At 37.4% G+C, this 17,990-nt stretch overlaps 1 protein-coding gene across 3 annotated transcripts in view; it reads left to right on the top strand.

Moving 5' to 3' along the window:
* CTBP1 (C-terminal binding protein 1) overlaps positions 1 to 17,990 on the top strand; it is a 254,568-nt gene that overhangs the window by 42,150 nt on the left and 194,428 nt on the right. For all 3 annotated transcript variants that reach the window (XM_026064577.1, XM_026064576.1, XM_026064588.1), the window contains exon 2: positions 16,208 to 16,366. In XM_026064577.1, coding sequence (XP_025920362.1) covers positions 16,309 to 16,366 — 58 coding nt within the window. In that variant the 5' untranslated portion in view covers positions 16,208 to 16,308. The remainder of the gene's footprint in view (positions 1 to 16,207; positions 16,367 to 17,990) is intronic.

The raw sequence follows: 17,990 nt of genomic DNA, 5'->3' as shown, positions 1-17,990 counted from the left end.
CTGATGGGATTGTATAACATTTAAAAGGGAAAGACTAGTTCAAAATTAAGGGCCTTAATTAACAAGTAAAGAACTGACCAAATGCCAGCAACAACTGAATCACTAATATTTTAGGCCATCTGCTGTAAAATTGTCAGATAATTCAGAATTCAATGTTTTACTCCTCTTATTTAGATAGAAAAGCACATATACTTTTGGTCTATTTTAAGACTTGATTTTTCAGAGCACAGCTTTTTCTTTGTTTTTGGACTGTAATATAATTGCTAATATACTAGTCTTGGAATGTTGAATTCCTAATTTTATTTATTCAAGCAAAAGACACTTACATTTTCAAAGCTAATTATATGTAGAAAGAACTGTTCTTCAGTTATATTAAAACTATTCAGCAAAAGGTTACCAGGGTCTTTCTCTTTTGTGGGCAGTCTTTGAAGTACTTCTGGAGAAATAATACTAGCAGGCAAAACAAGGCTAACATTTACCTATTGTTAACAGGAATCGGTGTACTGATTCCCATGTTTTTCCATGTAACCCAATTTTCATAACTATTTAGAGTAAATATGGTTTTGTCTGATTTAAAATTCTTATATGTATAATTAAAGTGTAGAGATCACATTTATCATGTTAATCACATCTATTAAAATGTAGAGATCTGCTTATCACCAGGCCATAAGACGTACATCTACACTGTTGGTTCTTTACATATGAAAGTCCTACAGTCATGTAAACATCCATTTGCTTTTTGGTTTAAGTCTATTTGCTCTGAGTTCTTTAAAAGCAAAGCCTTATTTTATTGGCTACTTGCTTTATTTCTTGTCTCACTCCGTGAAAAATAGTAATTGAACAAAATGCAGATGAAGTTGCGATCAGGTGCAGGAAAAGTGGTAGAGGCAAGTGAGCAGTTATACTGAAAAATGGATTTGCAACAAAAAGCTTCACAATGTCAATTAATGATTGTGTATTTTATGAAAATATTATTGTATGAAATTGCATAAAGTAGTGCTAAAATAGTATTCAACAATTTTGCAATCTAAATCCAATAGAAAACAGTAGAACAATCCATTATTCACTCCTGACTTTTTCCATGCCAGAGCTGGAGGTGCATTAGTTTGCAGCAGCTCAGCTAAGTGGAAAGCAAAATTTTAGCTGAAGATGGTTGTAAACCTGTTTTGTTGCTTAAAGCTAAGAATACTGCATAGCTACCTGCCTCTTAACGGCACCAAATGAGACAGTGAGAAAGTTAGCGAGGCAGACTGCCCCATGTTCCTTTATAAAACTCCTATAAAAATGTACCGGGCCTCTCTGACAGAAGATGAGAAGAAAATTTGAGTTTTTCGTGGTATAACTTGACTCTGTAGAGCAGCTTGACAGTCGTGTTGCATTGCTTCCAGCAGGTAGAAGCAGAATATTTCGGTGACAGGCTTTGAGGATTAAGCCTGTCTTCTGATGTTTTTATATTTTATTTCAAGTTATTTTTTTCAGTCTGGAGATCTCTTTAGAGGATGTTTTGGCGTCACTGCAGCTCTAATCGTACTCTGAACCGATATGGTTTAGTAACGTTGCTGCAAACTGCCTTCAGCCATGGGTTCCTGTTACAGGGCTCTTCACCTGTGGCCTGGTGTCTGTCAACCGTGTAGGTATTTGAGTTGCCCTGATTACTTTGGCCTAAGTGACAGTTCATGCGAGTGGGATTTAGACAGGTGAGATTTTTTGTACAGGGATTGCTGATACTCTTCCCCAAATAAAATGAGTCAGTGCTTCATGAGATGTGGAACATATTTTTAGAGTTAGTAACTTTTTCCTTCTTTGTGCAGAGCATGGGAATTAGCTATTGTACCAGCTCGAGAGGAAAATACCTTGTTTCTTAGTAAAAGTGCAGCACTAATATCTCCTAGCCTGTCTTCAGTAGGAGCGCTGGGATTATCTCCCTTGAAGTCTCCATTCTTTAGTATTTGGTTGTAGAAAAGCTGCTTAACTTGGGCAGGCAGAACAGTACCGACGCACTGAAGCACTTTGTCCCTGGGAAGCTTATCCTATGAGCATCAACAGATTGCTTCCACGGCTCTGTTTTAGAAGGACAGGAGAATATTGTCAGGCTATTTAGGGTCTAATACTGGGTTTTGAAATGGTTTCTAGTAATCTGACAGAGACGCTAATGCAGGGGTCAGGGAAGGGAGAAGAGATGTTCCTTCACCGCTTCTGAGACCCTTGTAGAAGTTTCACCCTGGAAGCCCTGTGGCAGGGCTGCCTGTGGAAATGTACCTTTTAGCTCCTTTAATTTTTTTCTTCCAGCTTTTTGTCTCCGCGCTGTAGTAGTGTAACCAGGTTTGTGCTGTATATGCTGTTACTGTTTACTGACTAGGAACAGTTTACAAGAGCAAGGTGATTGAACAAACTTGGATGCGTGCGGAGAGTACAGAGAGAGACTGACGGGCTGAAATAAAAATCAGACAAAGGAGAAAGGTGATCTTAGGCTTCTCTAGCCCTCAACTTGAACTTTTTTTCTGGTGTGTGATGTTTTGGTATAATTTTCATTAAAATTTTTAAAATACAAATCAGTTCATCATGTCTAGCTTATATACATAGCATTTATAGTTCATGGAGCCAGGTGATAAGTAAAACACAATCACCTATTTTGAGCATTTTAGATCTAATTTAGCCAATGAAGTGTTAACTCCCAACAATTTCACAAATAACAGGGCTTCTCTTTAACTTTTCACTGTCATTTATACAATTAAAAATAGTTATAGTCCTAATCGCCTACTAGCACTTCACAGGTAGAAGTACAGACCTACCTGGTAGGGGTTAAATCTTTGTGATATTGCATAGAAAAGGGTGAAGGCAGGTCTTAAGTGTATGTGTTAGTATACAACTTTTAAGTGTGCCTTAGACTGGTGAAGTATTTTACCGCAGTTTTGAGTTAATGCTCTCTTCTAGTAGCGTGTGTCTTCTCTTTCTGAGTTGACAGCTTCTGATGACATCTTATGAAATGCTGTACAATAATGTAACTGAAAACTTTCCTGTAGAAAGACTTTTACTGCAGCATAGCAAACATTCTTGAGTTGAAACATGGCCATCAACCTTACCTCAAAAGCATCCCTTCATGACTTGTTTTTGCAGTTTGTGCGTGCACACAATTTTTTGAAGTCGATAAATGCGATTACACTGGTAGACTTGCTGCTGGATAAACCTCTCATTCAGGGTCATAATGCTGAGCTCAAGCGAAGTGATTGCAAGTCGAAGGATTCTCACACAAAATAGGCAAGAAATAATTTTTCCCTTTTTCAATTACTTTAGTTTTTGGCGAGTTCATTAATTTCTTTAATTAACAAGTGACATTAATTTATTTTCTCCTTAAAAAGCAGTTTGAGTATTTGTGAAGTTGCTTGTCGTAGTAACCTTTACTACAAGGCGAGCGAAAGCATGTAGAGATAATTGGCAGTAATTGGCTACAAGGGCTATGTTGGAACTGAAGCAGGGAAAATCACTATGAAATACTGGGGTTCTGTAATTATGAAAGCAGATTGCAAGACTTTTTTTTCCTTTTTTTTTTTTTGCATGATCCCTGCAGATCTTCTGACTTTGATAGTCAAAACGACCTTTGAGTAATGTTTTTGGAGTAATGCTTTTTCAGTGGAATTTAAAGGGGACTGTTCTAACCTATAAAACCCTGAGTGAATAACTGAAGGATGACAGTATTCACTACCATGATTCTTTCTCAGTTGTTACCAGGAATTAAGTTAGCTATCGTAAGRACAGCTCATCTCAAGATTTGTGGCTCCATCTAAGGAATTTCTGGATGGCAGAAGAGTCATGAACAACTTGGACTACTGATGATCAAAAGTAGCACAGTGATTCTTTTGTGGAAGAAGTATGCTGTTTTTCCTCTTGGACCCCATATTGTACAACTCTGCTGTTTCTCCAGGTACTCTGATTCTAGCCAGCTATTACTCATTTCACATTACTGGAGAAGCTCATAGTACATCAGAAATGAATGGGAAGTTCCTCTAATTTAAGTAATTTTTTTGTCCGTCTCTGTTAGAAGTGGCATTGTGGCAGATTGTACCTTGGAAAAAGCGTAAAGCACTACCGACCGACCCGCTGACAGATTGTGAATGGATGTGTCTTCTCATTCTCAGTGTCAGCTTGGCGTTCTCATAGTTGATAAATGCCATGCTTCTCCCAGACAAGAGAACAATACATTAAAATGGTTAAAGATCGAAGGAGCATGCTGAATGTATAGTGAGACAGTGTACTACCACTACACCTCTTCTACAGTTAGTCCTACAAGGAATAACTTTTGCTTCAGTTACAATCATCTGCCTGTTAACACTTTAGCTGAAAGGTTAGGTGTGAATTAACTGCTTGCATGCTGCACGTGATGTGCAGTGCTGCTTCTCTTTTCTCTCATCCTGGGCTTAAATCCAGAATAGAGAAACACATTTCTTGAGGAAACCCAGAATGTTTTGTCCATATCTAGCTTTCAGTCTCTTTACATCATGTCTAAAGTCTCTTCACTTAGTTTGTGAGAGAATATTAAGTTTTGGGTTTTGGTCTTACCCTCAAGATGTTAAATGTTCTGGCCTCAAGGTAGTTCAGAGCTTTTGGATATGTCAACAACTCCCCTCTTCAGTCATAGGGGCATTCTAATTCATCAAGAAGAGCTAACCTTCAAGTTACTATGTACTGCAAACATCTTATTTTCTGGTGTGGCATAGGACTGAAATGAATTTCCATTAAAGACTGTTAAAGTCTTACCACTTTCCAGACCAGCCACCAAGTGTACTTCTTGCTTGAACTTTCTTCTGTAACAAAATACAGATCATCGTATATGTTCAAATAAGGAAACTAAAAATACTGTGTTGAATATATAGCTTTCTTCCCAGATACAGAAGACAAACTGTGTGAAAATTGACAGTCAGATCAGTTATGTTAGAGGAGGGTTTTGAGGTGCTGTGATGAATGCAGTTGCATTAAAATCTTTTTGGAATAAAATAAATTGTAGCATTTGGACCTACCTACTATACCATGTTTGTGCTATACATGAGGTAGGAATCCTGGATTCTGACATGGGCATGAAGAATATTTCCAAGATTTTTAACAACTACTTAATGACTACCATGCGTCAAGACATCRTCTGTTTGTTCTATTCTGCAAATTTCGAAATTCTTTTACAATAAATATTTTGCCCTTTTGCATTCAACTGAATCTTGAAGCCCAAGCAAGCTGCTGTTCTGTGACATTTTAGAGCTCAATGGAGAGAGAAATAACGATTCCTAAAATCTTTTTCTCTCCAATATGTCATTAGGTAAAGTCCTTTCTGCCTCAGGAGAGACTTATCTCACCCCTGAGTGTGGTGAACTGAACAGAAGGCAGGAAAATTCATTTTAAAGACTCTGCTTCCTGTCTTTCTCTGAAAAGAAAAATTTCCAGAATTCCATAGTGAAGCAGCCTCTTGTGACTCCAGTTATCTCTTCTTCTGCCTTCCCAATACTGAATAAAGAAATGAGCAGATTAGCTTAAATGCTGAATGTAGACAGAACGTAATTAATCAATTTGGAAAATGAAAAGCTAGTCTTGGTTACAATATATTAGTATTGTGTGCAATTGTCTGTCAATCTCTGATGCGTGAGAAGCTATCCAGTTGTACTTTCAATTTTGTTTCCCCCAACTTAATTGAGGTAAAGGATGCAAAATTGTAGCCACTAGCATTAATCTTCTACACAAGCAATTCCTGTAACTGCGATGGATATTGCTTATAGAATTTAGCAAGGTGTGAAAATGCCCTATACTGTTGTGATTGAGATGGGAGTGTAGTTGGCTGGAAGCTTCTTAATGAAATGTCATATCAGGAGACGTAGATTGACACCAAAATGTGYGGAAAAGAATTGGCAATTAAACAATATCCCCAGTAGAGTGTGAAAGTTTTGATCACAGAAGGACAGTCAGTGATACCGATTAGGCTGGAATAGCCACAGCTGCCCAATGCTGAGGGAGGTGCAGTGGGAACTAATCTAATAATTATACTTTGAGGTAGTTCTGGAGAATTAAATAGGGTTTTCTTCCATTTTTCCAAGTAGGTATTCTAATAGGTTCTTTTTTTATAGCTACAGTTTAAAGCAATACCTTTGATACTTGGAAATCAATTTTAATCTAGAAAATGTAACACTGTTCTGTGGATCTGCTTTATAGGACTGTAGGCAAAGGTGCAAAGTTTGAAGAAGATGGCGTAAGTTAAAACACGAAGTGTACAACTTTTAAAGTGAAAGTGGAACTTGTCATCTCTCTGGTCTCCTGTTTTGCCTCAGCAAGTTTGCAGTCAAGTTTTTAGTGCTTAGTAAGGAGGGAGAACATTTTGCCAATATCTAGTTTTACACTTGACAAAATTATTTTTTATTTTAATTCTTAATTTGTATGTACCTACTCGTTAAAGAAATTGAACTTATCTGACCCTAAAAACTTCTAAAAGGGAGCTGTACCAGGTGTATAATTCCATTGATATCAGAAACGTGGTAGAAATGCTATTACTAAATGTTATTAATAGTCATGGATATAACTTGCTTATTTCGGTGTCTTTTTAATGTTGATTCCTGGAAAATGCAGAGTAAATGCACTTGATATTCACCATCTTATTATTTTTTAGGTGCCAGCAAATGTCTTCGCCTACCCGCTAAGCTGRGAGAAGGCAATGGTTCAGCACTGGGGCGGCAATTTTTAAAAAATGCATATGTATTTTATGTTACCCCCAACTGCAGTTTTATCAGGAGAGCAAAGTGAGTAGCTCGCCCAGACAAAAGATGCAGATCTTTAGCTCTGCCTGTGAGGAGTTGTAGCCTAGGGAGCTTCCTAGGTCTGTGGTTTTTTAAACCATAGCATAACTAGAGAGACAGTCTGTGGAAATATGGTCATGGAAGATGTCTTATTTTTTTCATTAACTGAGGAAAAATGATAACATATGCAGTAGTTATTTGGTTATCAAATTAAACTTCCAATTTTTAAGTCTGATGTGTAATTAATTAAAACAAAGTATTATGAGATAAGTTTATACTCATCTTTAAAGATGCCTTACATAATGTCAGGTGTACCTAATATTGTGCTGTAGTGCTGCAGGTTTATTGAAAATACAAGGTGTTAGCTTTTTGGCTTTAAAAAAACCATTTTATTTTCTAAGGTTTGTAGACAGTATAGAAAAGCCTACTGTTATGATCCTGATATTGTTCATGGTACCTTGTTGCCACCAGCCAGCAGTGTGGGCAAACTAAAAATGTGACCTATACTATGTCAGAATTGCATTTACCTAATACAAATAAAGTTATTTCACTAAGAATTTTTCACTGTATTTTATAATATTTCGCTAATTTTACTTATTAGGTATAAAACCAGTTTGGAGGTGCAAGAGTAAAATTTAAGTATGAAAGTATTAAGTATTAAATTAAAACTGACTTCACTGTTCAAGTGGAAAGGAGAGTATTCTATCTCAAGAGCTATTTTCAGTTTTTCCTGCTGCTTACGTGCTTTCTCAGAGGCACGTGTGCACGCGCGGGTGTTGATGTGCGTACGAATACACATGCTGGGCCTGGGGGCAGAGGGGGCAGCAGGGGAACCAAAACAGGCCCTCACGGTTCTTTTTCTAACTTCTACTAACCTCAACTAGCTTAACTCCATGTCTTTAGGCTTGATTTCTTACCCATTTTCAGAATGTAGCTCCTTTCTTTTCTACTCTGTTCCTTTTCCACTGAGCAAACATGGTTTTTTAGTTGGTAGTTTTAATCTATAAAGCACAGTGCCTTGGATATCCATGGGATTCTTCTGATAGTGGGAGATCCAGTGGCAGAAAAGTAGGTTTAATATATATGCTATACGCACAATCCATGTGTGGGAGGGTTGTGTCCAGTATGTGCATATGTGGGTTTGTGTCTGTCTTGGAGAAAAGAATTAAGAGGCAATAAATCAGTGAAAGGTTAAAACTAATCTTTTCTCCCTGCTGGTTCCCATCCTTTCTAGTAAAGCTGATTCATAAAAATACACCAGTAATTGTTTCCTTTTGCAGAGAATTCATTAACTGAGGCATTAGCCTTTTTCTTGTCATAAGCTATGACTAATTCCTTGCATCCTGTTATGCTTTCCCAGGTACATTAAAATATTAAATATATATAGTATTTARTTTGGAGTTTTGTTCAAATCATGGAAGTTTAATGTTTGAAATTATTTCCTGTGGAGGAAGTTCAGTTTCACTGCCGTTGTCTTTCAGAATTGCTGAGATTTTATTGAGCTTGTTTGTACCGTTCCCGTTTGCCTCTTTCCTCCACCTCCCCGGAAGGGAGGGAACCTTCTGGCTCTTCAGCCTGCTCAGAAAAAATTGAGTGGAGATTGATCTTTCAGYGTAATTTGCTTTCACTTCAGACTTCAAAAAAATATAGAAGTGATTAACACTGATCTAAGATCCCACTTATTTGACATTTGTTAATGGTTTTCTTCTGGGAATTTTAAAGTACTTTGTAAAAACATTATGTATCGCAGTATCGCTGTGCGCTGGGATGTGCCTTGCAAACAAAGCCAGCGATGAATGACATGAAGAACGCCCAGGCTAGGTAGGATATCTCAGGTCTGKGAGTAAGAGGCAAATGCCAGGCTGTGAGATGAGAGTGAATCGCGCTCTTAGAGTATGAGAAAGTTCACATCAGTCTCAGAATTTTAATTTCTTTCAAATCTGTTTAGCAGTAAGGTTAAGGCTTTTTCCAGTGCCGTTCCTTTGGCGGAAGCTAGTTCTGAATATCTGAAATAAGGTTTTTAGAAATACTGATTGATGAGAGGCATATTTGTAATATTGCTTAAGTACCAATGAATGTGTTTTGTTGGTTTTTTTTTCAACTTTCAAGACGTCATTTCATTTTTACTTCATATGTAGGTGTCTCAGACAAGTAGCCTTTTCTGATTTTCTTATGAGTGTTTGGGCTTCTAAATAAAGTTTTGTTTGTGACCTAGAAATCTGAGATAGCAGAGATGCTTCCCATCTGTCCGTAGTCACACACATCTGCAGTAATACATTTTAAGTAGTGAGTAATTTTTGGCTTGTGGACAGACCTATAATTGAGAGAGAATGCTACTAGGAAAAAAAAGCTTTGGAAATAAAACCTTATGGTGATGATAAATATCTCATAAAAAGCTTATAATGGCAGAATTATGATCACAACCTCTTCCATGTTTTCACCATATTCCTGATCAAAAAGGCCATTTAACATCGTAGGCCATAAAAATAAGTGCTTATGATTGTCAAATAGCACACTGCCTTTTGGAAGACGTTTTCTTTTGTTCTAAAGTAATTTGATGGGGAATGTAGAATAATACAAAAAAAAATTATATGTYAAGCACATTAAAAAATAGTAAATGGTAGACCTGGAACCTGTAAGCTTTGTTTTTAATGGGCTGCTGACAAAGTGTGTTCTTGGCCTTGTTTTGAACATTTTTATCAACAGGGGAAAAAAAGCCTTTATTGATTAACAAACTAAGAACTCCTGATGCAGTAAAAAGAAGGAAAAGAAAAAGTGGTGGTGCTGCAGAGCAATCAAGGCTGCTTTGATAAGTTGTGCTCTGTTGAATTGTATTTTCAAATTTTAGCTCATAAATACGGAATCGGAGACTGCCAGCCAGGCAAGCTGGAGAAGTCCATCTAAGAAACAGTATCTTTGTTTGCACTAGCGATGAGTAGCCAGCTGAACCGAGCCTCCCAGTGCTAAGTCTTTTGGGCTTAGGTCTGCTCCTAGAACATGCAGAGAGGACTATTAGAGAGCATGGTAATGGTTCTTCTGCACTGGACGCTGATGTAACTGCTGTTGCAAGGTTTTGTCTTGTTCTTGGGCCTGCAGACCGGTAGTGTGGTGACCTGCTGTTGAATTTAGGGATGCAAAGAAGGCTTGACACAATTCAGGGTCGTAAATGTGACTTTCTGGGAGAATATCAAGGAGCTTGGTCTCTTCCTTAAATAGAAGATCAAGGGATGACTTGGTGATAGCGAAGTCCCTATGTAGAGAATGTAATGGGGTTCTTCCACCTGCCAGACAAAGCTGTAAGAAAATCTGATGACTGGAAGTTTAAGCTAAACTGGCAAGCAAAAGTGACCAGTAATAGAAGTAATTTACTATAGGAACAGTTTACTGTGTACTATGGTGGAGTCTACATCCCTGAAAATTTTTTAATCACAGTAATTTTCCGGATGTCTTATGATCTATATTAAAGAGTGACTGTCAGTTTGATTCCAGCAGTGTCTTTTAGGTATAACAGTACTAACTTATTTCATCTTTAGCTGTTATTCTGCGTGTCTCTGAGTTGTGGACCTCAGCTTTTGCATATGGACCTATCCATTTTTGCAGCATATCTCTGCATTGCCTAAGAATGTAAGGTGTGTCCGTGTACCAGAATGGACTGCACGTCCCCATAGTCCAGTTCCTGTCTCCAACAGTGGCCACTAGCAGGTGCTTAAGGAAAGTATCATGTTTGTTCTGCTCTTGCTCTTCCTGAAGTATCCCCCCTCATGGCAACTGTTGGATGCTGGGCTAAACAGACACTTTGGACAGCATAGCGTAGCATGGCAGTTGCTATGTATGAGAAGAAAGCAAGCGTGCACTGGTATTTTCTTGCTTTTGTCTGCTTATGGATTTCTGATCTGGGTTTGCGTTTTGGCCGGCATTATCAATGGCCACTGATGGCTTTTATCTTCCATAAATTTGTCCAATTCCTTTTAAAAACCACTTACAGTTTTGGCATCTGCGGTACCTGTGACACCAAATTTCACAGTTTAATTACATACAGTACTCTGAAAAAGCTTCCTGTTCTTTTTAATATGCTGGCTTACTGAATTATTGAGTTGAAACACAGTGCAGATTTTATACGCATTTGTCATATTCCACATAGTGTCCTTTTCAAGCTGGGGAGTACTAGTGCATTTGCTTTTCTTCTCTTAAGCAAGCTATTCCATACTTATCGCCTGTGCTGACGCATTTTTGTTTTTTGGTTTTCTTCCATCTTTTTTGAAAGGCATTTAGGTAATGATTTAGGTAAAGCCATTATAATGTTTTGGTTTTTTGGTCCTTTCTTGATTCTAACATTCTTTTTGACTCACTTCAGAAGTCTTTTTGCTTTTGTGATTAATTTATTGATCTTGGAAGCTCCCTATACAGCTTCTCTTAGACTGTACTGACATCTAATGGTAAGGCAAAGTGGCTTAACCATGTGTAATGGCAAGACAATTTATCTGACAGGTCAACATATATATTTTCTTCTTCTTTCAGTATTAATTTTTATAAGACAAGATGGAATTACTTCCCTCCGGTTTTTTCACAGAAAGTCTGATTTTAAACTTTTCTCTTCTGGCAATGAATCTCTTGTTCTGTTCATTGTGCCACACCTTTTTCTTAAAGGCATTTTAAACCTGTGCAAGAGAAATTTTCAGTACAATGTAAGTGATGTGATGGTTTTATACTGCAGTAAGTTTCAGCAGAAGTCTCTGTTTCCATAGAAGATAGCATCGTGCAATAAGTCTAAGAACAAATGCTGTCCTGCAAAACTTCAGAATATGATATTCTATTGTTGTAGCAGTGTTAATATTGCTGCATTTTAAAGAAGCATGCAAACATTTTTGTACTCTTTCTCTTCTCATTTGAGGTTCTTTTATATCCTTTGTTTAATTTGGTATTCTTGAAATGTCTAATAAGTAGTAATAGTCGTGCTCTAAGGAACATCAACGATTTAAGTAAAAATTTTTATAGGTTGAGTAATTCTTCTTTGTGGGTAGTGCATTGAGTTAGATTTGCAGAAAGACTGCTACATTATGCCTTGGGAAAGAATGAAGTTCATAAAATGGATTTCAAAATTCCAGAATGTATTGTTTGAATTTGGACAGGTTTGATCCCTTTTTTTAACTGGACAAGCTGGGGAACCATCTGGGGCGTGGAATATCTCCATTGCTGCTAACATCTGACTTCCAGCCATGAAGATGGTGTCCATCCTGACAGTCCTTCTGGTCATTCCACTGATTATGGATGTGGAAACATCTCATTAAAAAACTGTTTTCTGTTTTTCACCTGTTCAGGTGAAGAGATGAGATGTGGTTTTAATATTGGTGGTAATACAGTCGCAACACTGGTCCTGTTCTAGTTGTCGTAGTAGCAAAAAAAAATRCTGCAGCTGACCTAAGATGTCATTCTACTTGGTGAGCAACCCAAGTTCTCATGAACGCACCATCCAGGCCACYAAGCACCTCAGGTCTTCTCCCATGACATGTTAGGTAGGGTTGACCTTTGTTATCTTGGGAATCTGCTTACTACCTGAAATCGAGAGTTACTGCCAAATTATTTAGGGTAATTTAAATATTTATAACAAGAGTAACAACATTTTTGTTATATTTACTTGTTTTCTCCAGGGCTGTGCAGAATGGCCCTTTCCAGGCTTGTGAGAAGTCACAGGAAATAGGGATTTTATTGATAAAATAATTTAAAACAATTGGGAGGGGAGAGGGAAAGAAAAGCAAAGATTGAGTTGGTATGGGTTGTCTTGGAAATGTGTTGTAATTTTTGAAGCCATCAAAAACTAATAGTGATGGAATATGGAATATAAACTCACTTACAGGTTTTCTTACAATATTCTTATTTTATACCTGTTGAAAGTCAACAGTAGAAATAAAAAATTTGCAGTACCTTTGTGTAGTTTCAAACCAAGCAGCATATATTAGACAAATGAAAGTTGAGGTTCCCAAAGGTAACATGAAGCTTCATGACCTCATGTGTTAATGATCTACCAGTCTGTGCTGTGAATTTCTTTTATGCTTTGGTTTTCTTATTCTTCATCATCTTGCTTGGGTGACCTTTCATGTAAAGGAAGGTGATAACAACAAGGCAGAGGTAGCAATTGGTATTTTGCCTTTTCTAGTTGTATAGGTAAAAGCCTATGCCCAGAAGAGCTAATATGCCAAATCTTTTTGAGTGGCCTATCTAATCAGTGGTTATGTATGACGTAGTTTGGAATTTCTCTGATAGGTGTAGGCTTTTGCCACCTGTTCAAATTTAGTGGAAATGTGATCTGTTCTGCTTAAAATTCTCCCATTAGACTGATGTGAAGGAAATGGTCCTGCGCTACTATGCTGCAGCCTTAGTGTTTGGTGGGCTTTCTGTCCTAGTAACTTGGAGTTTGTCTCATAGGTAGAGATATGTATATAATTTTATAATTTTAGATTATATATATAATTGCATAATTAGCCTACTGGTTTGCTTTTCTTATTATTTATTTGTTATCATTTGCTTCCTTTTCATCCTCTTTCTTCAGAGAAAAGATCGTGGGCTTTGAATGGATCTTTCTTTGAAATCTTCTCACTCACAGCTTATGTTTATCCTTTACTCCATTACCCATGTTACCTATTTTGAAAACTGAATTCAAAATTGTTTTCTTAATTATCATTCCTATTTTAGCGTGTAGGATTTGGTCACTGTCGTATAAATATTTTGAATGGAGATCTTCTCTCTTTTTCTTATTTCTTGAAGTCTTAGAGTAAACCTCTCTCAATAAAGGGCTAAATGTGCTAGATCGCAATACCCAGAGCCATGTCTTATTAAAAAACAATGTTCAAAACTGGAATCACTTGTTAAAATTAAATAAAAAACTCTTAATATTCCCTTCCAACAGCATATATTTTAATCTAAAAATTGTACTGCCCAAAAGGGTTCCGTATGGTGACGGTATCTCAAATGGCTTTGTAGCAAACTCTTGATGTACAGTAAGCAGTATATTTCCTTAAATCATTTAGATTCTCACTTTATCTCAAAACGTTGAACTACAGAAGTCTACTCTTAAATACTGTTTGGTATTTTGTGTTCTGATTCGTAATTCATTAGGCAGCGTGCTTGTATTTTTAGTGAATTTCTCAAATACAATTATTCATGTTGTAGTTTAGTAATTGCAGTAACTAATGCTCCCATAATTATAAGGCTTTTGTTTTGCTGGGAAATGCTTCCCATATCATCATCTTCTCTTTGTGTTAGAACATAAAGTATAATAAAACTGTATGCGGGTTAAAATTAGAACTGTGTTAACATGTTAATTTAATTTTTTCTCAGAAATGTTTTCTGAAACTTATGACAACTTGCTATGAATAAAAACAAATGAGTCAATATTTTAAAGAATATTTTTAAAAAAGGCTTGATTTATATGGTGTTCTTTGAAGCTACTGTAGACAGATAGAAAACATCTGGTGACACTTTCAGTGGTAGGTCAATAGTTACAGATGGTCTGTTTTTTACAGCTGTCATCCAGCTTCGTACACAGAGTGACTATAGTGGAAAAATCTTTTGCTGAAGGGATACATAAAGCGGAGTGCAAGGAGGACAGCAGGCATATATGTTTCTACAACATGGGACGCTAAATAAGCCATAAAACCTTTAAACCAAGACAGGCAATTGAAATGTTCGGTATATTCTAGTTTTTGTTCCTTATCCTCTAGATTTTTGCATGTGACTATTGAAGAACTAGATTATAAAATAGAAGTGATGGGGATAAACATAAGTTTAGGATTGAGCCTACATACTAGTTGGGGGTGTTGGGTTAAAGAAAGGCGGGTAGCTATGACTAGCTTTTAAGGTTTGAAAATATATGTTAGATTTGGTGTAATGCTTGTGTAATCTTGTAGCAGGGCCACAGCCATTACTGAAGAATATTGTATATTGAAACAATCAGTGTTGGGAAATCTAATTGAAAATTTTGCAAATGGCAGCATTCTTTTTCTTTGTGTAAAGGGGAGAAATGGGCTTTGTTCTTCGTCATTTTTTTCTTCCTGTTTATGGTGGAGAGTTGCATTAAGTTGGACTCGGGCATTGCTGAAAACCACATAGGAATCTCCAATTCAAGGATGAAGAAAAAGAGGTGGAAGGAATGTGAACAGGAGGGCGAAGATGAATAAAGTGATGAAGTAAAATCTTGATGACTGTTGCACATTATCTACATTTTTAAATGAAAATAAACACACAGAAAAGAGTTTTTTAAATCCAAATGTGCCGAGTAGTGCTGATAAAGATACCTATTTTAATGCAAATGTGCAATTCTTGGTATTTTGAGTATTTTACTTGATCGTTTCACTCTGCGCACATGAATCTTCGTAACCTGCAAAGAAACAAGCAGATTACCATGTTCAATCATTTGTAAGGCCATCTAATGCTATCCACTGGTGTTGAAAGCTTTGGGGCAGTAATGAAAAGAAACGGGGAAGTTGATTATTTGGCTTGCTTTAATGTGCACTGTGATTGTAGTATAGTGTTTTGTGAGCTCGGTTCTGAAAGTCTATCAGATATTTAAAGGAGAATAAAAGCGATGTTCTGATTATGCTTTTTAAAGGCTCTATATACTTAGCGTTCCCCGATTTATTTGCTCATGTGCATTTCATACAATCTACTGTGTTGATTAGATTTGCATAAAGATATTTTTCATCCTTCTCTTCCCATCCCCCCTTCCCACTTCTCAGTGGTTTGGCTGAAAACGCGGACGGCTTGTTGCAATACCCTTACRCTGTCTTGCCCGGCTACACAGTATTTGAAAAGTGCTTAGCTGTATTTGCTGCCAAAGAGCCTGCCTAGTCATGCATAAAGCTGTTTTAAATGCCAGTTAGGTGATATAGATGTTGGCATTCTGCGTTGTCACTGGGATGCATTTCCTCTCTTATTTGCCCCTTGAATTCTTCCTTAAACTCCCCTGTATCGAACTCTGATTTATTTTCTCTTTGAAAGATTAAAAGTTAAGAATGAGAAGAGTATTTTGTCAACTGTTGCAAGCATTATGTATGTATGTGGTGTCGTTCCAGGTAGTTATATTTCTGGCACTGGCTGGGAATCGTGTCCCTGTGCCTGAGCGAGGTAAACAAAAATAATTTACCTGCCTTGGCTGGGTGTTCAAGGAAAGGGGGAAGAAGTATTCGAGAGTTGAAAGGCAGAAAACAGCAGCTGCCTTTGCAAGCATTTCTTATCCTGAGTATTTTGAGCTGTGCTCTTTTACTTTGCATCTTTCCATGTTTTAGGAGGCAGAGGCAGCTTGTTGCGAAACACCAAGTTATCCAGTATGTTTAAGAACTTTGCATGTTTTCTCACTTGTTTAAATTATATATAGATTGTCAATTCTGCAATGAAGTGAAAAATCTGTATTTTAAAGTTTAAGAGGTTTATCCTTTTGTTCACAGGTGAAAATAAGTTTAGAGAAAAAAGTAGATATTTCTGAGTTGTGGCTGCCTTGAAGTCCATCATCAAACTGTGCGGAGACGTTCTTTGAGCTTCCTCTCTTATGTCTCTAATGGACAAACACAAAGTGAAGCGGCAGCGTCTGGATCGTATATTTGAAGGTTAGATGCTTCCATTTATAATTTTTATTGCATTAATTAACTTCATGAATTGATGATATTTCTAGAGACTGGAACCTTTTTTTTTTTTGGTCATTACATTTATTTTTAATTGAGTCGTAATTCCTGTTGAGGTTATATTAACTGTGCACAAATGCTGGTTTTAGAGGAAAACAGATCTAGACAAATAAAAGCAACTAGTGCTTGAACTCTAATGTACTATTATAAAGTAAGTACGCTTTCAGCTCGGCATTTTACAACATTCTACCCAAATGTTGCAAAAGACTGCGGTTTCTTGTAGAATACCAACCACAAAAGGATCAGAAGGCCAGGTGATGCTCTCTAGGATCTGTCTCTAAGCTTTATTTACTTCATATAGATTGATTTAAGACACTGTATCAGATCCTAGGAAGGAAATTGAAAACAAAAATCCAACTGGAAGACCCTAGAACTTTAATGCATATTAATAAAAATAGCCTGAATTCTAGTGGAAGGGCTGCGGTCAGTTGGGTCAGTCATTTTACCTTGAGCCACAAATGACTGAGCTGTTGATTCCTGATACTCTGCGTTCATTTTCTTTTTGATTTGGTGTGAGAATAGGGTGAGGGATAAGGTGTACTGTTTTTAGAAAATGTGCATGAATGATTAGGGCTGTATGAATTTTTGTATTAAAAAGCTTAACTACTCCTTAAAAGGTAAGATCTGTAGGGGAATAGATAACTTCTTTACTAGATTAGTTTTGATACAACTGTGAAAAGCATACAGGCTTTTGGGCACATGGTCTTTTCTTCACGTCTAATGCTGAAGTAGTAAACTCCAGTTGAAACACTTGCTCCTAGGCCTTAGTTTTTAGATTTTTTTTCTAGGAATTGTGTTAGTGTGAGCAGTTTCTGGCAGCTTATTTCTGTTCCATTTTTCTTCCCTCTGTATGTGCCAGTATTGTTAGTGTAACCATATAATGAGATAGTGGAGAAAATGATTTGCATTAAAAATGAACCTTTTTGTTGGATTATTTTCCATTTAGGTGCATTCCTCAGTYCAGGTCACTGTTCAGCTGACAAAAAGCTGCATTGAAGTTTGAGAGGGGGAGTGAGAGACTCAGGGACAGTTTACCCTGGCATTGCCAGAGAAAGACATTCATCAACGTATCAAAGGGTGCAGTTTCACATTTGCTTTAGATGATTAATCCAACTGTAAGTCTCTACTAAAAAGTGGCCAAGCCCTCCCTCACTCCCCCGCTTGCCTGATCCCAACCGTTCCTTTCTGTCACTCCTGGATCGGTCGGACAAGTGGTTGGTTGAATCAGCTCACTGAAGACTAATCCCTGCACAAAAACCAGGGGGATTTGCTGCTGAGGATGAGGAAGGAAGAGTGCCCCTCTTTCCAGGCAGCTCTGCAATAGCATCAGCTGGAATGACCCAGGGGTGGACTGTTGCTGGAAGGCATGGTCCTGCTCTCCCTCTCCCTGGCCTCAGGGTTTAGGTCGTAGGTCCTCATTGCAGGGTCTCTGTCTGTCCCCCCAATAAAAAAATGTTATCTTGACGGAGAAGTCAATTTTTTATTCTTTTTTTTTTTTTTTTGGCGTTAGTGAGCTGAACCGGCGACCTTGGGGGGTCGGGGCTGAGGG

The sequence above is a fragment of the Apteryx rowi genome, unplaced genomic scaffold (genome assembly GCF_003343035.1).
Source record: "Apteryx rowi isolate R43461 unplaced genomic scaffold, aptRow1 scaffold_22, whole genome shotgun sequence".
Classification (NCBI taxonomy): Eukaryota; Metazoa; Chordata; class Aves; order Apterygiformes; family Apterygidae; genus Apteryx; species Apteryx rowi.
The sequence above is the reverse complement of the archived record's forward strand: the minus strand, read 5'-3'. Positions and strand labels throughout refer to the sequence as shown.